At 40.9% G+C, this 23,658-nt stretch overlaps 1 protein-coding gene across 1 annotated transcript in view; it reads left to right on the top strand.

Moving 5' to 3' along the window:
* Positions 1 to 23,658, top strand: part of AGBL4 (AGBL carboxypeptidase 4) — a 900,915-nt gene that overhangs the window by 697,234 nt on the left and 180,023 nt on the right. The window contains exon 8 of the mRNA XM_035537467.2: positions 9,844 to 9,958. Coding sequence (XP_035393360.2) covers positions 9,844 to 9,958 — 115 coding nt within the window. The remainder of the gene's footprint in view (positions 1 to 9,843; positions 9,959 to 23,658) is intronic.

The raw sequence follows: 23,658 nt of genomic DNA, 5'->3' as shown, positions 1-23,658 counted from the left end.
ATTTTTTTTAAGTCAGTGGGAATCCCATTGCTGTAAGGAAGAAGAGACAGACACCATGAAATAATGGGAGAGATTAACCTGATGTGTGCCATCTGCACTCATAGTGAGTAACCGGGTGCTGCTGGAGAGAGCATAGGAGTCCCATGTGGCCAGAGCAGTGGTGGGTTGAGGTGGTTGGGGCCACTAACGTCCTGCTGCTTCTCTGATCAAGTGTTCAAGCAACATGCTGCTGCCATGAACCTCCAAGGCTGAAGCTGCTGAGAAGCAAGCTTTTTTCATAGCTCCATGTCTTTTTCTAAAGTCTGAAAAGACCCAGAATCCAAAATCAATTGCATCAAAATGGGTCCTGAGGCCATAAGTTGCTGGCTTCAATGAATGGGAGAGAGGTTCAAACTGCTGGGTTCCTCCAGGTCTCCAGCTGTTAAACAACTGCCAAAACATGAAAGTGAGTCTTACAACATGCTAGAAGACTGTTTTTGTCAGAGTAGCCTTACTTAAATATGACCTAGAGGACGGCAGTCTTTTGTAATGAGACAGTCCTTGTGGTCTTCTCTCATATAAGTTCTGTTGACTAATTTTATATTTCAAGCAGAACAAGGCTCTGGTTATAGAAAATCTGGAAATTTTTCAAAGTAGGAACAAAACTTTCCCTCAAAATTCTTAATTGTCTCATCTGTGACTGACAACTTCAACAGGCAAAATTCAAATACCACATTTTACCCTTCTGGGGTGATCTTATGAGAAACCACTTGTGGTTTCTGCAACGCATTCAGTGTTCTTTGACTTCTTTAGAAGAAAAGATGTCAGTATGTTGAGAGTACTGAAGCCTGCATTTCTGAAGTGGCCAGCAGTTCTCATAGTCTCTGTTACTGGAAGGTTTTCCGTCTTAGACTCTGCGGGGCTGGGTTTTAGAAAGTGTTTACATTTGGGGCAGGTTAGGGGAGGGAATGGACTGTCAGTGGCACAGATCTCCAGGTCTCCTCTAGTTGCATCTGGGTGAGAACAGAAAAGTTTCAGAATTTGCACAATACGTAGAAAACCTTTTTATTGTTGCCACTTGCCACGTTTCCAAGCACAGTCAGCACCAATGAGCTTCATGAGTTTGTTTGAAAAATCCATCTGCTGGTTTTGGCCCCAAAGATACTAGCATTGCTACCCTGCAGATCCAGCCATTGCTATCTCAAGTTGAACATGGTGAAATAGCAGACTCTGGTAGCAACCTGCCAAAAATCAGCAGTGCTAGAGACCTCGATCAGGCATTCTGGCTCCTGATCCCACATCCTAGCCACTGGGAATGCCAACTTTAATTATGTTTTACTGGCAATGTATATCTATATCTTTTCAATACTAAATCAGAACATTGTGCTCCAGCCCAGCACCAGCAGTTACATATCCTCCAAAGCAGATGTGAATCTTTTTATGAGGAAAGAGCCACAGTTTGTAAAAATACATAGGAAATCCCAAACACTTGCCACTAATCTTTTTGCAGTGAATTGATTCTACTTCTCTACTGCTGATTTGTGGCTGACTTGGTTCCACTTGTATCCATTCCTCCGCTTGGTCATCCTGCTGGAAATACATCTAGAGCATCATGTTCTGGGATGTGGCTGTAATTCTTTGGTGTTTTGAGGCAATGTTTGCATGGTCTAAATGTAAAAATCTAGCAGAAACAGTGAGATAGTCAATGTATATGAAAAGTAGATGGTGTAAATGTACCCCTTCTGTGTGAAAACAAGAAATGCCAGTGTAAATAAATAAATTCAAACTGTTTTCCATCCCACTCTGTCCCACACTTTGTTAATCGGCAGACTCATTAAAATGGGCAAGAAGGCCTGTCTGGTGGCATCTCATGGTCCATCTTATCTAGAGGTCCTGGCTGGTTTTACTATTGCAAGTTGTTCTCAAATTATCTTTGAATTTGTAATCTCTATGTCATTTGGGACTGTAATATCAGAAATATCTTCTGTTTCCATGCAACAGTGTGAGAAGGATTTTTATAACTTCATTGGGTATTCTGGAACACTTGAAATATTTGGGTCCCAGAATGGCCAGCGTTGTTTAATTATAGAGCTGTGTGATAGTAATGCAATTACTGCTTACTGTCTTCACAAACTATGATCTGCTGATTTGTCTAGAGATGCCTGTCACTCTGTTGTGGTCCTCCAGCAGAGAATTCTTTCCCCTCAGATCACTGCATGCAACAGAATATATTGGACAAACCTGGAGGGGTGGCTTGCCTTGATTCAGCTCAAATACTAAATCTTGCTGGCAAAATATGTTTGGGAGGCTCTTGACTGCTGTTCCCACCTCTTGCTTCCTTTGTGGGGGCTTGTGTTTCAGCCCCACCGAGTGCCAGATAAATAATTTGTGGTGCTAACAGAAGGGCAGAGGGAGGGGAGAGGTCAGAAACAAACATTGCTTTTTTAAAAAAATCATTCTCTAAATCAATTATTCTGTTCTTACTGAGCACATTAAAACTTAAGATCCATAGTGCCTTGCTCTGCCATTTTAAGCATTTGTTGGTAGTTATTATCAATTCCTTTGCACGCAGCCCCTACAGCAGAAGCAGAGTTTTCTCTGGAGCTGACATTAGCACTGTTTCACTGGGCTGGCAAAATGCAGTGAGCTAGTGCGTTCCCTGGGAGACTGGCTGTTTTCCATTTATTTCACTGTTCTGGAAACAGGCCTAGCTGTAATGGTCTAACATATCTTAAAACAGGGAAATTACTAATTCAAGTCAGTGAGCATATTTTCATTTTAAAAGAGTAACAAATTAAATAAACTCCCTGCATTTTGCATTTGAGACCTCAGTGTTTCATCTGCTGTAATCTAATTCACCCATTCATTTCCTGCACATTCATTTTATCCCATTATTTGAGATTTCCTTTGCTTTTAATCCTGTGTTTTGAAGAGAAGGAGTTACAGCAGAGAATAGATGAGAGAGAAATGGTAAATAAAAGAACAAATATGCCATAATATGGCTTGATGTTCTCCTAATCAATATGCTTATCATAGCTGAATCCTTAAAGTTAGGCATGCAACTTTTGTGTCTCAGGCTGATTAAAACTTTAAAGATAACTGAAATGGAACCATGTGTACACTCCATCAGGTAACTGTTGCTATTTGTTTTTAAAATAGCAGTGATAGATGAGGATTTAAAAAATCTTCTGAGATGACCACGGGGACCTAAAGACTTCTCAGAGTGCTTTTAACCAACCATGCTCAAGTAATCAGATGTTATTTAACACTGAAATATTTACTCATCTGGCTGGGGACAAGTTGTACCATGATTAAAAGGCCTGGTAATCCAGATCAACAGGTGTGTACATGTTAGATGAACCATAACTGGGAATGCATCTAGTTCACCTTCCTAACTCTGTATCACCTGTCTTAATTGGCTCCTGTTTGTCATGTCATGGGTAATTGTGTCATTTAGTCATTGCCTCCTTTGAGAGCTTCACATCCATGGAACTACTAGCAACTTCTCTGTATCTTGTAAAACTTGACTAGTTTTTGCTATGTGGCACCCTCAGGTCTGTGCAGTTCTGCCCTGAGCCCTTCCTGGGGGACGGTGCATCAGACTAGCATCAGACTAGATCAACATCCGAGCATCAGACTAGAGGGAACAGGAGGAGCAGGGACTGAGCTGAAAGATGGGGTCTGATGAATACTTACTGATGTCTGTGCATGGTATTGCGCCTGTCTCAGTGAGAGCATTTCTCTTGCGCTTATGCGTGTACAGATGAGGGCGAGAGAGGGAGTTAATGAAAAACATGTGCTGCGCTGGATCTTCCCACTCTCTCATGATTGCAGTAACTCTGGGGCATATGCTTGCAGATATGCATCAGGATTGGCAACTGGAAACTGTTGACTGATATCCTTCAGGCACTGAAATTTCCTTCATCTAACACTGTAACCAGCATGTCTGCTTTAGTACTGCAGTGCTCCTTCACCGCTCATATTTTAAAAATTTTGATGAAAAGCTCGTTTTTTTTTGGCATGAATTCCAGAAGGACCTCTGGAAAGACAGACAAACCAATTAAAACATCACCTTCCAAATCTATAAATCGCTTCTGTTAGGATAAGATCCTTTGTTTTTTCTTTAATTTCTCTAACTCCTTGTCCCCCTTCTGTTCCAATAAACATATTTCTAACAACAGTGTGTTTAAAAAAAAAAAAAAAAAAAAAAAGAGTTTGGCAGTCTGTTTTTAGGCATTAAGGGGAGGAACAGCACTATGAGAAGGAGTGGAGTCAGTATCTGCAATGACCCTGTTCTTATGGATCACTCTATGTGATGGCCTTTGTAGGGACAATTCCAGTGACAGCGTGATGTTAGTTCATGTCAATAACCCTGTTGTGAGCCAGCTCTGCTCATTTATCACCACTCATGTGCTTTTTTCTCCTCTCCACCTCTTGCTGTTGTATTTAATATTGGAAACGCTTCAGGTAAGACATTATTTTATCATTTCTGCCACTGGCTGGTGCTGGAGGCTGTACCGAAAGCACGGGTACCTATTCTGTAGCTATCACATCGGTATGGCATTGCTATGACCTGTGATGTAGGGCTCAGAATGAGTATGACACCTTTCCCACCATGCTGGGTTGGAGAAGTGTCCTTCATCTGTCATTTTTTCTCTGTGCGACTACAAGAAAAAGGGTGAAGGATGAACAGACAAGGGCCCCTTGGCCAAAAGAGTTTCTTCACACCCAAGTAGTGACAAAACAGTGTCTTGCTGTTACTTACTGCTTGTGCTGTGCGAAGATAGGTCTAAGCAACTACGATAGCCTGTCATCTGGTATGTTTTTATCATTGCATTAAAAAAAATCAAAAAAAGCCAAACCCCACATTCTTGTTTTCCTACTTTCCACAAATGTGCAAGTACGCTTTTTGTGTTTGTTTCTCTGTCCTTTAACAGGGCCTTTCAATAGTTTTATACAAGCATGAGCATTCAGAACTCTTTTCCAGTGAATATACCCAATTGTTGTGTTAATGTTCTTTAACCTGCAGGCTATGGTGAGCTGACTGCAGGACATGAGCAGCTACTCAATGTTAAGAAATGGGTCTGAAGATATTAATCACTTCTTTCTTGGCGTATACTAGACACAGTGCAGGATATGTTTGCATTAGCAGTTGCCATATTGCATTAGTATCTGTGGTAATTAGATTTTCAGTAATAAGAACAGGGCAAATGTATTATATAGTTATACAATTAAACATATTGTCAGACAGTGAAAGGATGTGGTGAGGCAGAAAAAAGGTAATACAGGGTTTGCCTTGGAAGGAGTAAATATGGAGAGGTCACGTTGGAGATGGCAGGAAGTTTAAACAGAGTTTAAGGCAGCTGTTTGAGGAAATGCATGATTTCCACAGATTTTTTTCTGGGTAAGCAGAGAAGGTTGCTTTGCCGTGTTATAAGAGGGAATGGTGGGAGAGAATGGTAATGAAGCACCATGAGCTGGGTTAGGGCAGAGACATTTCTGGTGTCTGGTGTTGGAGCAGGTAGAGGCGCTGAGCTGCAGAAGGCAAGGGAAATTCCAGAAAGTGCGTTTAGCCTCAAGAAAGAATGACAGAGAAGTGACTCTAAGTAGAGAAAGTCTGGTCCTGATTTAGCGCAGTTTTGGTGAAGCTGTGTTTGCCAAAGACTGATTTAAAAAAAAAAAAAATTAAAAAAAATCCACTGTTAAAACGTTGGGAGTCATTATGACTGCATATCTAAAGGCTTGCAGTTGTCAGCATTGTTTTCTCTTTTCCTTGTTCTCAGTTCTTTCTTTCCTTCCCCTCACAACAGCTACGAAAAGCTCCTTGAAGTTAATGCAAAGACTACAGCTGATTTTTTGTGGACTACGGATGAGCCTCTTCTTATGTCATGGCTGACTGCTGATTTCTGAGCTGTTCTGGTTCCAGGCAGCATCTATAATTGCATGTTGTTTTTTTGAAAAATAATGATTTTAATTACTTTTCAGATACCAAAATAATCTATAGTGGTTTCTTTCTTTTAATTGGAGAACTTTTGCAAACTGTAATGTGCTTGAGTAGGCCTATTCCATCATGTTATCTGTTTTATTTTGAAGACGCTTGAGGAGCCATTACTCAGTTACTGGGCCATTTTCCTTGATCTCTAGCTGTAGAGATTTGTTTTTTTAATAATACTTGTCTTATTTTTCATAGCTGATGTGACTGATTCAGATTGGATTATTTCATTTGACCCAAACTGGAGCTGTGGTTCGAAGAGCCAACCAATCTGTGGGCAGCCTTTTTTTTCTTTAATAGCAGACTAATTGGCAGACCAATTAATCTGCTCATCTGTGGAGAGAAAATTTATAGCGATAAGTAGTTCTATTTCCAGAAGTCATTCTCTAAAGTAACATTACAGTGGCCTTGTTTACTTCATGCCCTGCAACACGATCCAGTGCTTCAACAGTAGCACAGGTCAATTAGTGGACAAATTAAGCAATTATTAGCCACTAACAAGGGTGACTGGCATCATTACCCTTCCTGTTTACCAGCAAACTGTTATTTTAATACAAAGATCAACAAATAAATTAGGGCATCTGTTGTATTGCCATGTCTGCCTTGAAGTAAATTATATTAAATGGGCTTTGGTTGCTGCCAAATTCTTAACCCCGGCCTAATGAGATACACTGATATGTCTCTTGCTGATTATAGAAGCTGTAAAATTTAGTTTGTATTGATTTATTAACAAGAGGACCAAGTTCTCTGGGATGGTATTTTTTAATAGTCTGATATCTGTCTTTTTTACTTTAAATGTTATCGATCCGGAGACCATCAGGTTCCTCTGAAAGACAAAAGTATATGCTAATTACATTGATTATTTGGATGCTTACAATATTTTTGTGGTGAAGTTCATATACATAGATGTACATCTTTACGTGATGCTTCTTTTGTGCTCTTTGGAACTGCCTTTGTTTCCACGTTAGACTTCTGTGAGTCAATTCTTTTTATCTCTTGCTTTTTCTATCATGGGGTAAGACTTGCTCAGATTTAAGTAATAGTCTTCTAAATAAGAAAATAAAGTCAGTCTCTTTCAAATGGGGGACTGCGAATGCAGTACCTCCTAACAGACTGAGGGCATGTTGGGAGATGCTGGGTCTCTTGCCACCTGACTGCTGAGAGTCCAAGGTCAGTTCTCTTCCCTTTTGTCTGGTGTGCCTGGTGCAACAGTGTATTGTGAAGAGTGAACACTCAATCTATATTGGCTGTTTCTTTTAATTGGAGAACTTTTGCACAAGTTTATACAGAGCCTTTCATGTTACAGCATGTTCTTGGTTAGGGAATAACATTTCCCTGTGCAAGGCTGAAAACTGCAGCTTCTAGTTATCGAGATGCCTTTGCCAAGCTCTGAGTGTGGCTGCAGCAGTAACTGAAGGAAAGTGAGTAGCATCCAGACAAGCCTGGTTAAAGCCAGAGCAAAACTCCGAGACATTGGGCTCTCGTGTTGCCTCCTGAATGAAGAGCAATCATATTGTTCCCGAGGCTTTTGTGGTCCCCCTGTTCTGTGTGAAGAGCTGTTGCATGTACCCACTTGGTGCACCACCACATCTCCTGGTAGCCATATGCCATCAAGGTCTATGGTGAAGTGGCGATCATATTTTTTCAAATTAAACGAGCCCCCAGTGCAACATTTATACAACTTCTATTGTGGCTTCTGTGATAGCTCACGTGTGACCTGGGTGGAGCATGTTCTGGACATACTGATTTCTGGGAAAGGAACTCTTTCATGTCGTTTAGAACACATGAACTGCTGTAGGGTTTTGAATCTAGTTGCAAGCTCTTTAAAGCTAAAACCAGCAGAGTGTCTCCAGAAGCCATGACCTAAGCTCGGGGTTGTATTCCTTTAAGTAGTTTTGAGCCCTCCAGGTGTGCTTTCTGTGGATTACGTTTTAGACGCTGCCAGAGAACAGTCAGAGCAGCAGTTTAACATAGCTAAGCCTTTCCTGTTTGCATACAGGCAACCTGGTTATTTGGGGTCCAGCTGTGTCCCTGTCATTTCTTCTTGTTCTTGCTGTTGTATAATGAACAAAAGAGACAACACCAGCCAAAAAGCAGAATGATGTTCAGTTTCCTTCGTTGGGAGGAGGTAACTGCAGCATTTTCTGAGCAATATAATTATGTATATGCTATTTTACCTCAGAAATTCAGGTTTAGTCTCTTTTCAAGTGGAAGACCTGGTTACAGAAAGGGACTTTCTCCTCTTCAGGATTAATCACTAATAGATGAAAAAATTGCTGATATTTAGAGTCAGTTATACCTCAATCGTCTTAGACATTTCACAAACCTCTTTTTTCCCATTATGCCTCAGTAATTTAGAATTCATTCCAACAACAGCACAGGTTCAGATTTGTTAATATTTGAAACACAAAGTGGGCCTTAGGAAATAGGCCAAATGAAGGAGCAGTCCAGAATGTGAGATTTTGATCCAGTTTTTATTGTATGTTTCAGCCAAGATACAAGCAAGTGTGTTTAACTTGGCGTGTACCTGGGTTTTAGTTTGTATGTTTGTAGAAGTATTGATTGCATCAAAAAATCAGGTCTATAGTCAACTTTCTGAAGTCAGCTAGTCAGCCATGCCATTTCTTCTGTGCTGAATTACTGCTTGTTATATCTACTCCCTAGGGCTTTGCCCTGTCCAGCACTAAACGTTTCTGATGACGGGGTTCCACTCTTCCCCTGGAGAGACAATTCCACAGTCTAATAGAGATCGCCATTAGTGAAATTTTACTGATGATCAGCCTTAATTTCCCTCTGCTTAATTTTATCCAGTTACTAGAGCATAGTGATTGATTTATTCTGGGGAAATTCAGTAAATGGTTCCTGCTTCACAGGATGGACCTCACAATAAATAGCAAATTGTCATGACCTATCTGTGGGTGTCCTGAGATTACACAGGAACTCAATTTATCCAGACATTCATTCCCTGGAAGCTATTTCTGTCAGTACCAACTCAGTGGGAGAATAAGCAATGAATCCAACAGCCTGCCTCCTGCCCCAGCCTGGGAGCATGGGGATATTCAGTTGCTCCTGAGCACTGGGCCCAGAGGCAGGAGCTCCCGTGGGGTCTGGTGCTGACTGTGCCCTGTGGAAGGTCTTTTAGGATCTGTTTCCCCAGTCGCATGCCTTGGTTCCAGGTTAAGGGAGCTGCCTTGATGAAGCAGAGTTACTCCTGTGTTTAATGGGTGTAAAGCAAGTGAAGAATCTGACCTTATCAATGCCAGTCTAACAATCCCCCAGTTTTCCCTGTGCCTGGTATAGAGTTTATGTAACTCTCCCAGAAATAGTGGGACATTTTATACCTCTTTACGCATTCAGATGACCTGATCCCTGTGTTCATATATCAAGGGTAGGTCTAGATGCATGCTCAAAAAAAATTTTGAGGTGCATCAGTTCAACAAATTGCCACTAATGAACTGACTATGAGCCCACAGATGTGCTGGCTATGTGAGGTGCTACGTTTAAAGTAGTAATTTTTACATCACCATTTCACCACTTACAAGGACAAAAGTTTTGTTATTGTGGCTCAGTTGGTGAGCAGTAACTTGTCCCTCTGTGGAAGCTTGGCTGTGTCTGATAATGTGGCTGTACTGTACTTGTGTTATCAGGAGGGACTAAAGTTATTTATCCTTAAGGTTTTTATTTCTGGAGTATTTTAGAATGCGAAAAGGGCTACGTTATTGTAAGTGGTTAGTTCTGTTGGAAGAAGGAGCATTGCCAGGAACAAAGGGGAATGATCATTTTAATCGTTTGTGTGAATTTTCAGATAGATACCCGGAAACTGTTGATGCTGTCGATGCTCCCTCTTCAAACTCATATTTTCTTTTTCACAGGTATAATTGATTTCCTTGTGAGCCAGCATCCTATTGCAAAAGTACTGAGAGACCACCTGGTATTCAAGATTGCACCTATGCTCAATCCTGATGGAGTATACCTAGGAAATTACAGGTATGGTGTGGAGTATGAATCTGCATGTTGTTATATCTACCTTATGTACCCTGTCCCGTTTTGTCACTGTATGGCTAGTTTCATTTAATTTCTCTTAAACTGGAGGTTTTCGTGTGATTGTAACCTTTCTGAAGTTCCTGTCAAAGAAGGGGACTCAATGGCAAATTTGCTTGCTTCAGGAGGTAGAGGGAAACTCTCCAAGACAGCAGAATATTTGCTCTGCAACCCACCTGTAGATATGGGAGCTAAAGTCAGCTTAGAGTTAGACCTTAGCTGTGTTTTATGAATGCATTCATTATGCTGCTCATCAGCCTCTATGTAAATGTGTCAGTCAATCACAGTTTCCTTCAGCTACCCAGATCATCTATTATAAAGTCACAGATTTCAAACTATTATTGTACTGTAATAGATAGTGATACATGGAAGGGAATAATCATCCACCCTATGCTAATTTTGCTTCCTTTTAGTATTTGAATTACTGCTTTACCTCCTCCGCTGTTCAGAATGTATTCAGATAATCTTTTGTTTTCCCTAAAATTGTTTGCTCTTAATGTGTTTATTTACAAAATAGATGTGCTGCTGGAGGTGATAATGAAAAGCAGTTGATTGGTTGATGAGTTGTTTGTGGGGGCAATTACATCTACCGCATATTTCTCAGGGGCTTCTTCAGAGAACTGTAATGTACTGTATGTGGTTTTGCTTACAGTGCAAGACTAAACACAGTACACTGTAGCCAGGCTACTTTGAGCTTTGATCTAATTAGGTATTGCATTGCTAAGCAGAATAAAAGTGGATTATTGTGTGGAAGGGGAGACCACTGAGGAAGAAGTTAGAAGATGCAGTTTGGTGTAGCTGGCTCTGTTCTTTGTTTTGATATGTGGTTCTTAGCCCTCCTGTGTTTTGCTTCTTACTAAACTGAAGTAGTAGAGAATTACCTGGGTAATTTCACATTGTTTATGTACATGTTTTCTATGTGAAACTTCCAAGGATACATGGTCTCCCTCCAGCTACACTGATACTCCCTCAACTCAAGTAATCCAATAGCAGAGCAATATCGCTGTAGTGGCATCTTGAATTTATCATAAATTCTATGTCAGCTTACAGGAATAAAGCCCTTAAATAGCTGTACCATCTCACACTACGTTACTGTGGTGCAGGTGCCTTGCACTGAGGAAACTCCAGTTGCAATTAAGTAGCTTTCTTTTCATACCATAAATTCTCCTGCCCTGTAGGTTTTTCTCCTGTATTGTTATTTATACCTTTTCAGAGGCATGTAGCTTTAGACACGTATATGGCTCATAACCTGAAAAACCATCTGGGAACCCAAGTATTATAAAAAGGCATGTGAATTCATTTGGAATTGCTGATGATATGCTATTGTTTCAGCCTTTCATGAGATGCAGAAATTTCAACCCTCCTGAACTAAAAGGACTTTTAATGAGGTAGTTGGAAAAGCATTTGATTTTCTTGCAATTCTTCACTTTGTTTACAAAAAGCCTAATGTAACTAATAACTTAAAGACAGGATAATAAGCAAAATGCTACCTATTATCTTGAGAAGAATATTAAAAAGCCTAGTAATGTGCCGGCATTGTAGTTAACTAGTGCTGAGTGAATAATTTACAGGAAACACTTTATTTCCTGCTCATACAAAATCCACAAGCACGTCAAAATTTACTTGCCTGAATTTGCTGGATGATTTTTTTTTAAAAAATCTCTAAGGATCAATTGCTAGTATTTGAAATTTTAGCTCCGTGGCTTCTGTGTGATTGGCTAGATAACACTGTTTCATCTCTTTTGGTCTTTTTTTCAATTAGCACATAAATAGGACTTTCAGATTTCCTCAGTGCAGCACGGTATAACACAGGTGTATCAGCTGGGGACAATCCTCCTTGTTTTGCAAACAAGGTTTGTGGTGCCATAGGCAGTGAGAGCAGCTTTAGTCATTTGAACTTCTACTTCCTGTTATCTCCCTCTTTCTCAAAGCAGCAGCTACTGACTGTTTCTTTGGTTCATTGAAGGTGCACATCCAGAGCTATGCAAGCTAAGATAATGAAATGGGTAATTAAACCTCATGCTTGAGTTTGTAAATTGATCTCCCGCCAGTGTGAGGGAGTTTCTTTTACCCCACCAGCACACAGCTTTGTACAATTGGCAAAGTGTACTGTTGGATGCACTTGGCTGTCCTCTGAAATCCCAAGTGTAGTGAGCACCATTAAAAGCCTGAGTGTGTCAGCAGTTCTTGGAGAAGGGATGGGATATGCTAGTTCTTGTGTTCTCTGGACAGAAACTAATCACTCATTTACACAGGACAATATGGTAACAGTTGGATGATGGGATTTTCTTCATTGTGCCTTTTGGAGATGCATGACTCTTGTGGATGGCGCAGGTCCTGTGCTCTTCTCTGAAATCTGTTTTCCTTTGTTTTGAGTGCTTGTGAACTGAGGTCTAGGAGTTTAAGCTAAAACAGCAACAATAATACCAATAATTGTCTATTATCTATAAATTGCTGCCTGTTCTCAAGAGAACAGACCAAATGGGTTGTGATTCTACAGAGGCTTTCTTGTGGTGAAATGTTCATAACCAGCAACAAGGGAGTTTAATATCACAGCTATAAAGCATGAGTGCTCAAGGCACAGGAACATCTGTGAGGAAGGCTCTTTATATGTTGCACATACATTGAGGTGGGTCTGAAAGAAATGGTCATGGAAATGAATGTCAATTTTCTGTATAACAGGATGTATGGAAACAGGGTGCTAAACTTTACTGATGTATTCAAGTATATGGAAGTGTTTGAGAAGTGTGTTTGTGGACACATACAGTTGGGAGTGAAAAGACAGCATGCCTTATGAGGCTAAAAGGCTGGTTAAGTCTCCTCTCTAATTTAGAATGTTTGGGAAGTCTACACAATTTGGGGAAAAAAAATAAATAGAAGTTGTGATTTGGTTGTAATTTTAGAGCATAAATCTTCTAATAGAAAATGAACTAATATGGATCTCTTTATATCTATTGCTTATATACGTGAACCAAGAGAGCTGGTGAAATTACCTCTACTAGACTTCATTTGCAGTGAAATTTCTGACTGTTTAGAAATCAGAACATTTAATTTTTGCTTTCATCCATCTTTTTTCTCTAAAACGAGTGAAGAAATGGAAATTCATGGGGAAACTACGCTACAATAGATCAGAGCTGGCTGGAGTTGTCTGAAATGTTAGGTGCAGAGAAACAGAGCCCTCAGAGTGCAAATTCACCTGCAAGCCAAAGTGCTGAATGCCTAATTGGGATTGCTTCTGCTTGCAGCACTAGCTGTTGTTTGCTGGTTTGCTAGCACCATACCCTTCCGTGAATATAACTACTGCACTACACTCTTTCTTCAGTGAAAAAAGCTCCACAGTCCTTTTCTTGCCACACTCTACCCAGCTCTTTCTAACGTACAGAATAATGATTGGGACCTGCTGTTTATTATGTCCAAGGATGTAGGGTCTCTCCCCAAAGAGGAAGACAGGCTTGATCTCTTACTTGAAGTTCTTTAAAGCCTGGTATTGCTGTACTTCTAAGTGTAACTGGCTTTACAGACAATGGGTAAAAAATAGTTATGCTACATGGGCTAGTTAATTAAATTGCATAGGAGTAAGCCGTAGGTTGTCCTAGCTGAAACAGCAGCTCTTTAGCATGATTGGCCCTCTGTTCTGGCTTGTAATTTGTCCTCAGCTCTCATCCAAATTGAAAGACTCTTTTTGATGGGGATGGGGCATGAGTTGAATTTTTTTTTTTTTGCTTCACAAAAGAACATGGCAAAAAATAAGTATATTTGTGAATTTCTCCATCCCTCTCTGATGGATTAAACCGTGAAACAGTTTTAGGAGGGAAAGGAAAACTACTGCCACAAAGAGAGATTTCTTGACTTTTCTCTCAGCTTGTGCTATAGCATTATCATCTTCTGAATCTATTACCGTCCCCAGGGAGGTGGGGTTAGGCTAAGAAAAAAATGTGTTCTTGATTTAAAAGTCATGCATCCCCAGGCTTGGCCTGAACTTTCCTTTATCGAGAGCTTGTTCTTAAGCTGGCATTCTGCAGCTGAATGCTGAAATGTGTCCCTGCAGGCGAGATGACTGTACCACACTGTCTTAGATTAGTTCCAATTTGTCAGCCTCACCTTCCGGAGATGAAACCCCATACTGGCACCGAAAGGGATGTGTTTCTTAGTCTGGGCAGCTCTCCACCGAGGCATCACAGAAATGCCATGACGAGGCACTTGAAATATCCTGACTTCTCTAAAGGCTTTGTTGCATGACCCACGAAGGCCCACCCTTGGCATTTGTGTTGCCTTTGATTGGTAAACTGTGACGGTGTCACCCTTCTGTAAATTAAAGCCATTAATTAGCTGAAATGTTCTGGTCTGTCATCACTAGAATATCTTTCTAGCTTGATTGTAGGGTCTTCAAGAGTTTGTGTGGATGGGAGAAAGAGGGCACACACCAATTCTAATCCTTTCTTCTTTCAGTGGGAAGTACGACGTTTTAGAAGTCAACACAATCTTTACTTGTTTGCTTGTGTGAGGGGTTATCAAAACAATTTGCTGGATGGAACGGAGGCCAGCCCTACCAAAGCTGGAAAGCCAAATTCACTGTAAATGGTGGCAGAGTTGAGTCTATATGGCGCTGAGAGCTGTTTGGGGATGAAATGTTTTGGACAAGTGGTATATTTTTTGCCCCAAAAATATAGTTTCATGAGTACTTGAAACTGATTGTGGAAGTGAGCTGAATTTTGCAATTTTTTTCCATGTGAAGAAAAAAAAAAGGGAGAGGGAAAGGCTAGAGAAACACTTTAAATCACTAATTTCAGCATTTTGTACAGACAGTTGTTTTTTGCTAATGGCACGATCTGTTTAAGAACTGGCCTCTTTTTCTTAAGGTCAGTTTTAAAGAGTCTGAAACATAAAGAGAAAATTTGCCTTCAGATCAAATGAAACAGTTCAAATTGGTCCTAAATAAGTTTCTGTGGACTTTATTTCTGTAACTAGCAGTCCAAATTCAACATTCCTGTTCACATGTAAGAGATGAAGGGTCATTCGACAGTAAAAGTATAAGTGAATTTTATCCAAAATGTCTTAGCTTTAAATTAGAACTGTATGTTGTGACATTGTGGTGGCTGATTTTGGTCTTTGGTTATAACATTTTGGGGGTATATACTTATACTCACATACATACTTACCTGTATGTTCACAGTGGCTGCACACGCTATGTCGTTCTTACTGTCACTTGTCTAATTGGGAGACATGGTTACTCATGTGCATCCTGTCATTTGCATAAAATCTCTCGATTATTTTTTTCACATATTTTTCTGGTGGGAAGGTTTTTCTTAGCTTCATTTAATGCATGTGAAACGCATGCATTGCCCTGAATTGAAAAACAGAGTATCCATCTCAGATGACAAGATGAAGCTCTCGATGGAGTTTATTTTTCCTAATTAGGCGTTTGTCATTGTGTATTCTATATAACAACGTATAAGTAAACAATCATGGACCTTTTGAATAAATTTATTGGTTTTATTTATGTTACTGGGCATAAAAAATCTATAATTACCAGGTACAGCTGCAATATAACTGGTATTTAATGACAATTACTTTTTGTTACCATAGAAATGAGTCCAAAGTAGTTACCTATAATTTCTCATTCCCAAACCTCACACATGTTGTATTGCAGTATTACCATAGTAATTGCCTATTAGTCATCATAAAATAAGCAGTTACCCAGAAGATATCAGGATAGTGTGAAATTTCTCATCTCCTTCAAAACTTGCAGCACATGCTGCTTCTCGTCTTCCTTCAGTGGGATTTTGTTGCAGTGACAGAAATATTGGATGTACATTAACCCAAGGGATGAAAGGATACGATTGAGGGAGAATTATACTTTTCCTGACTTGGTGCTCTTTTTAGAGTATGTTTCATCCCCTGAAAATAGAGCACTATTTCTTATTATTGAAAAACAGGGAATTTTCAAGCCCATGAAATGGAGATTTGTTCCTTGCCATTAATTTCCTATGGTGTTTTTTCAATTCCGTTGTGACAAAAATCAGAGGCTATATGTCTTGAAGATTCTGTGAGAACAGCCGTGCTGTCAGACCTCACAAGCCTAGTGTCCACCAACGCTGCAGCGGATGGTGCCAAGGGAAAGGTAAGAACAAAAGATGCTCAGTGTGCTTTCCCACAGGTACTTTCTCAGTTTTCCATGATTCTCCTTTCAGACGTTTCCTGAGCTGATGGGATTTCTGCCTAGTTAAAGTGCAGTGGGTTCATCTTCCTCGTACTTCTCTGGTTTGTCCTCAGCCAGTAAATGCTAGCACTTTTTCTCCTCTGGTCCAAGGCCATTCAGCTCCTGCCCTGGTGCAGTAAAGGCTGCATTCTTCAGGCTGCTGTGAGCCTCGTGGACTTCTCAGTGGCCCCTTTTGCACCTTGTTTGTCTTCTTAATTTAGATTCAAGGCAATGAGGCTCTTCCTGCCCCCACCTAGATCACATTTAATACCAGCCATTCCCTTTTATTACTTTCTTCCACGTGGATGTGGGAGGGGATAAGGCATGGCAGAAGGCTTTTTGTCCCCCAGCTCCTGCTCAGCATTGAGGATGGTTCACAAATTTTCTGTGCCACTCTTTCTCCTGTGTGCACTTACATGTTTTGCAGAGCTTATGCAATGTGCTGGGCTGGGGTCCTGGAAAGCAAAGTCTGGGATGTATCCTTAGCTGTGATACAAGTGTGCAGTGGTCAGCAGCAATAGGAAAGAGTAGGGAGTCAAGCAAGCAGCAAAGGTTTTATCTGGCTTGTACTTCCAAGCAGGAAAGAAACAGCAATGCTGTAAGCCAGATGGAAGTTTTCTTTCCATTGTGTTTTTTATTGCTCGTAGTGCTGTGATCATGGAACAGTTACGGTGGTTCCTGTTTTGCTCACTATTAGTTAAAAAAGCTTCCTTGGGTTTTAATAAATAAATAAGAAATTTGTCATCCTTTATCTTAAAACAAATACCAGGCTTGCAAAAGCATTCCTATCTACTGCCATTGAAAATGCTCTTTATATTGATGTGGTAACTGCTCATTTAAACCATATTACAGCTCCTGAGTATTTTTCAGTTGCTATTGATGTGACAAATTCTCTTGCACAGAGGACTGCACCAATCAATAGAGTCAGTATATGTGCTTTACCAACAAAGCCACATGCCTTGGGGTTCCAGTTGAATCTGAACCTTTTAGTAGCATTAAATAAAGCTATATTTATTTTGCTTTTGGTACAAGGAAAAAAAAATCTAAACCCAACCTAATTTAATACAACTTGTTGCAAGAGCTTGAAGGCAGTATTATGGGACCATTTTCACATGTGATGAATACGTAACTAGTGTTGGAGCTGCTATTTTGTTGTTGTAAGTGAACCCTTCTCTTTTAGTTAGATTGATCTGGGACTAGACAGTAGCCTTTTATTTTTAGATGAGCGGGGAGAGAAGTCATAACGAGAAATATTGAAATCATAGCTTTTTTTTTTATATCTGCCATTATTCCACCAAGAATGAGACATGGTGTTCTTAAAGAGACAGGGCTATTTATTTTCCATTTAAATAGGACCATTTGTGATTATTACCTTTGAGCTGTTATGCAGAGAATAAGCACCCAACTCGTGAATCCCAGCCAAGTGAACTGAAGTTTTGTACCTGAGTAACGCTTGTGTGTGTTGCTGTAGGGCCCTATTCTTGACCTTCACTGACTTAATTTTTGCATATTTTTCTCTTCTAGGATGTATTTGTAATTAACAGGGATCAATTTAGTTCAAATGTGTGTTTCTTCTCCCACCCTCCAGAATAGCAGATCTTAAATCTGAATAATCTTATTTAGATTTTTGCTTTACTTTCAGTTAAGTAAATATATTGGGCTTCCTTCTTTTTTCCTCTCATCTAGCTTGTATCTCTGGTGATTTGAGCTCTTGCTCATAGCAAAAAAAAAAAAAGCAAAGTCTCCAATGTGTTTTGTTTTGTTTTAGTTTTTAATTTTTCAGATGATTTGCAGTTAACTTCAGCTTATTTACTATAGGTCTTTGCTTTGGTTTCCCCATCTGCAGTTGAGGAATATCTAAGATTATATCTCATAACCAAGATTTGCTGTGCAGCTACATTTATTAGTTTGTGTAAAAAAACATGGTGTGTTCCTTTGCTTTGAGGCACTATGTAGGTACCAAGCAATATTGGTTAGAAAAATGTGATCTTTAAATATACCCATGCAATGAGAGCAGTGCTTTATTGTTAGTTTTGCAAGTGAGAGAAGGGAGAAACATGCTGAGTTGGTCTCTGCCTAATGTTATAATGAGCTGAGCTCTACCTCTTCAACAGCAGTTGCCAGGCCACAATCCATGGCATGTAAGAGCTAATAGAGAAGACTGGAGGGCTGCTCCGAAAAGGCTATTTGCCAGACTCAGAAAGCTATTGCTGTGACACAAGCCAGGAAGTATGCGGTGTATTTACAAGTGCCATCTGCTGGTATGGTTTTCTGAGCTATTTTCAAAGACAGGTGCAAGACATGCCTGTAACTTTTTTTATTATTATTATTGGCAGTCTGCAGGCAGCTGCCTATACATGGCATGGCATTAGCTTCTAACAGGCGTTGCACCTAGCTGCAGTTGCAGCAGAGATCCTCCAGCAGTTGCCAGCAGGACTCTGACTCACAGCAACAGCAGTGGGCAGGATAGATGTCCGGGGGGTGCTTATCCCAGCAGGAGAGGTTGTGTAGTGTGGAAAGTGCTCGCATAACTGCTAGCACTGGGGACAGTCCAGCTTCTAATTCCCAAGGCTTAGTCTCCTCCCTTCTCCCCATTGAAATTAATGATAACACTGCTTTGCTGAAGATCCAGTTCAGGGAAGTGCTCAGCAGTGTCTTCTGCAGGGACAAGCTGTGACTCAGGAATGTGTGCGATTTTTCTGTGGGCTATCTTCCCCTTACCTCGCCCTTTTAGTTTTCCCTCCTTAACACAAATTAATGACCCAAATAAAAGGTATTGTTCCTTGCAGAAATCAAGAGCAGCCAAAGCTTGGCATGAATGCTGTTGCCTTTGTCTGCATCGTATGGGTCCTGCCAGCAGCATCACTGAGTTGTTGTGGATTCATCTGGAGCAGATCCCAGAACCTGGAGTGTTGATGAGGCTGAGCTCAGCTCCAGCCCTGCCGTACGCTCCTGTCCTGGGATGTAAGGGCTGCGTGAAGCCTTGCCAACACCCAGGCTGTACATGGGGATTCAAGCTGTCCTTGTGCTATCAGGGTTGTTGAGCGAAGTTGGTCCTTAACTAGAATCCTCCATCCTTCCCTCACTTTGTGAGACACTTTGGAAGAGATTTCTGTCCTGGCTTCTGTCTAGTATGGAGCAACTCGACTGTGCTCTTCTGACTCTTGAGGAGATCCTAGATACTTCTGTTGGTCCAGAAACACAACCAGGCGACTTTGTATTTTAGCTTTACTGGGGTATATTTGAGTGCCTGTTCACGCCAACAGGGTTTGTCTTTGCAACAATTAAGTGGAAAAATGTAAACTATAAATCAAGGGAAGAAATATTTTATTTTACTGTAGAAATGACCAATTTGAGGTCAAATTTTGCATTGATGAAAGCACCTGCTGGTCCTTTTAGGGGAACAGAGTAAAGAGGGAGAATGAGAAAGGTATTTTGTCTTCTATCCATGAGCACAGAAATGTCCAGCATGTGCTTAGTCTGTATCCCCATTTTGGATTGTTTCACCCCAAGTAGTACCTTAGAATCTTTTTCATCATGGCTAACATTTCAACTCCCCTCCATTTCCGCCTTATTTAAGCAATGACTGCTTACCTACATGTACAGATCTACCTGCCACCTGTCAGGGAAGGCAGCTAAGAGAAAAGCTTTGCGGACAGAGATCCTGGGGTTTTCTGAAGTTGCACCCATTTACAGATAACCAGCAGCCAGTGATCACTCCTGTTGCCTGTGCAAGAGTCCTCTTGCTTCTGGTCCATTTGCATGACGTTATGCAAGCAGAAGGTTCAGTACTTGCCTTCAGTTTATGGTGGAAGGATTTATTACATATCAATGTAGACATCCTGTACTCCTGTTCCAAATCAGGCTGTGTGGGTGGGGAGAGGGAAACCCCATCCAAGTTATGAGGAAAACAAAAGCAGCCTAAGGGAATGTTTGTATAGGTTGTTTTTTGTTGTTTTCTTTTCCTCCATGACAGCTGTTCTTTCTTTCTTTTTTTTTTTTTCTTTTTAAATTGCAGCACTTAAAATGATGGCAGCTTGCTGTGTAATTTATAATATTAGTCCTAAGGGCAGTGTCATGTAACAGGAAAACAATTCTGAGACAAATCTAAATAATAAACACCCATTATCTAAAACAATATTGTATTAATAACATTTGTATTAACGTACATATTGTATTAACAGCATTAAGTAATCTGATGATGTGCATCACTTCTGATGTGTGTAAAGGCAGGTGCCTGCCTGAAGTTCCCACTCACGCATCTTGGTCAGCATGTTGGCTGTTGGACCCCCTAATCTTTACGACACAGAAGAACCTTGTTTTCACCCTTCCCAGGTGATGCACCCTCTGTTCTGTCTGCAGATGATACCATTTTGCTTGGGTTAATTCTCGTAGGTGAATTCTCTCCAAAGAAATGTGGCTAAGTGTTGAGTCTTAGGAGTTCACAAGCCCTTGAAAAATAGTCTTGGTGCTCATCTAAAAATTTAGGTTGCATCTGTAAAACAAACTTTTTATTTAGCTACTAGTACACAAGTCTTTTCTGCTGAAGTACAGAGAGATTGGAGACCGCTGTTTCACAACTATTTTAAGCTAAGGAAAGTGTGTGCTGGCACCCAAAGGGGCAGTTCAATTCTCTTTTCCCTCCTGGTCATGCATCCCTGTCATCTCCTTTGTGCCAGGACTGGTGCTTGTGTGGCAGTGCTATGAGCCAGAAAAGGACTGATCCTGCAGAAAACCAGCCTGACAAAGCAGTTCTCAGCTGGCTCCCTGTGCAGGCAGGAAAATGGGACGATGACAGGAGGGAGAAACGAGCAGGGATAGAGCCATTTTTAGTGGCATCTTGGGTATAATGGGCTTAAAGCAATTTTGAAGCTGGAGCCTGAGATCTAGGTGGCAGTAGCGCAGCTACTGAGGCCCTGGAGTTGGAGGACAGCGGTGACTGCTGATTTCCTGGGTGGTTTTTGGTGTGTTCAAGAGCAGTCTTGCCTTTATGATCTGTTTCTTAGGGCTATTGTTTACTAGTAGGTGCAAATGGTTATTTTTACTGCTTGGTAACAAGCTGGGTGGCTGAACGTGCCTATATGGCTCTGGAGAACTGGGGCTTTATGGTGTCAGGGGCTGGAGACGAGCTGTTTCCATGCAACTGTTATGTCCTGTGACGTGGTGAAAAACCACCCATGAAATCCATTTCTCTCCCCACCCCCTTTAAATACAGCAGCCAACGTAAGTGTGCTGACACGGCAGAGGGAGCAATTAATCTCATAGCAGATTACCTCTTCCCTGCAGCCCCTGGCACCAGGCAGAGGGGGGATGTCAGGATAGCCCGGGAGGAGGCAGATGTGACAGCTGATTGACAGCTGATGGCTTTGCCTGGTTGGTGCCTGGGAGCTGGAGGAAGAATGCTCTGCTGACATGGAGGGGTTGGGGTCAGAAAAGGGATGGATGTGACATTTCTGGGCGCAGCTGGAACCATAAAAGCAGTAGCCATCTCTGCCAGTGTGAGTGGGACAGGTATTCTGCCTCTTCTCACCCTTCCAGGCTGGAAAGGATGTATATTAATAGAAGGATTCGCAACTTAACGTGCAGCTACTTGGTGTTAACCCAGGTCCCCAGGGAAGAGAAGAGCTTATTTCAGGTTGCGCAGATCATAAACCTGCTGTCTTGTGTGGCGCATGTGCTCTGAATACTAATGCTCTCCTTCCTTTTTCTTTACTGACACAGCCATTGAGCTGATGAATTGTATAGATTATACAATGGTAATGGATGGGGAAGGGGAATTTCATCGGTCTCTTTAACCAAAGTATGAACGGTAAATCCTGCCTGTTTGTAGAGAACAGCTGGATTTCTAATAACACTGGAATGCTGTTGTGGTGGTGGTGGAGGGCTTAGCTGCCCCCTCCCTTTCATCACTGCCATTCAGACATCCAAGTGCTTGCAAAAGGACGGAGCTTCCCAATACCCTGAAGCTAACGTAGCACTGATCCCGGGAGCCTGCCAGCTCTGTTGGTTCTAGGAAAAGCCTGAACTTCTCCGTGGTGTCTCTGTGCAATGCCCGTGGGAGGAAAGGGAGACAGAGGCCTTGCATTTGATTCTCCAAGTAACAGCTGGGTGAGGGAATGGGTTTTCCTTGTAAACAAGACTGGTCGCTAGTTGTGGAGTGGGCTGAGCTGTGACCTGACTTTGTAAGGCAGTGAGTAAGCTACATTAAAGAACGGCTTATGATAATGTTATGTTCACCTTTGGGAATCTCAAGAACTTCAAGAAGGATGTCACAAAATTGTGCAAAGCCTCTCAGGCTGGCTATATTTTATATTATTATATATTATATATATTATATTATAATATAATATATATAATATAATATAATATATTATATATTATATATATTATTAATAATAAATTTTGTACATTGATTTGAATTGCATTAGGCTAGCAAGGCAGCCTGAACATTCAGATGACTGATAATGCATTGACGCTGTGGTGTTGACCAAAAGCCACAATCCTGTTCTGCTGGCTGCTGTACAAGTGCATCATAAGTGATCCTCACTTTCACAAAGTGCTTTCAGAACTAAAGTGTGGCACAGCAGGTGGACAAGGCAATCAGGCAAGCTGTTAGAGCAGGGGAAGACAAAGTACTAAATATAATAGGATGAGTAACGTTGGTTTTATATATATATATATATTACATTTGTGTTTTTTCCACTCCCCTCTGGTTAGTGGCAGGGAACACAATAGAAATCTACACAATCAGGCTAAAGAACTTTCAGGTATTAACTGATACCAGGACTTCTCTAGATTTAGTGAAACTGTGGAAGGGAGCTTTTAGTGATTTCGGATAGGTTTGCAAAGGAAGGTTGACCCAAAAGGTGTGTTTCTTCAGCATGTTCTTCTGTTCTTCACTGGTTGGATGCAACTGTGGAGCTCTACCCATCTCCCAGTGCAAGCATCATTTCAATTCTAGCTCTGGGATTTTCATTTCTGTTGCAGCTGCTCAGTATTACGGTTCTACCCACTGTTTCACATCTGGATTAAATTGTCTTTTTGTGCAGCTGGAGATAGTTTTGTTCAGTAGGTTTTGGAAATCCACAGATGTTCAAGGCTCAGTCAATCTTCTGGCAGTGCTTGCTAGTGAGGAAGCTACACAGTTAGAATATCCATTCCATGCAAGCACTCTCAGCAAGTTTTTACCCCAGCAGTTGTCCTTGGATAGATCTTCTGTCTGCTCTTCCAGGACTGAAAAGAATCAGTTTACAAACTGCCAATCTATCTCCTTCACTTTCTGCTGTGTCTTTGCAAATATTCTGTACATTTTCAGCTGCTAAAATCTTTTTTTTGTTTTTAATTCTTCCAGTAAGGTTTACTTTTAGGTCTGCTGTTGACATGAGAGGAGGAACTGATGTTCAAGTAGGCTTCCTCTTGATATCTCCATCTTGCTGATGCTTTGCTA

Source organism: Cygnus atratus, chromosome 8, assembly GCF_013377495.2.
Source record: "Cygnus atratus isolate AKBS03 ecotype Queensland, Australia chromosome 8, CAtr_DNAZoo_HiC_assembly, whole genome shotgun sequence".
Lineage (NCBI taxonomy): Eukaryota > Metazoa > Chordata > Aves > Anseriformes > Anatidae > Cygnus > Cygnus atratus.
Note: the sequence above shows the minus strand (reverse complement) of the source record. Positions and strands in the feature narration are given on the sequence as shown.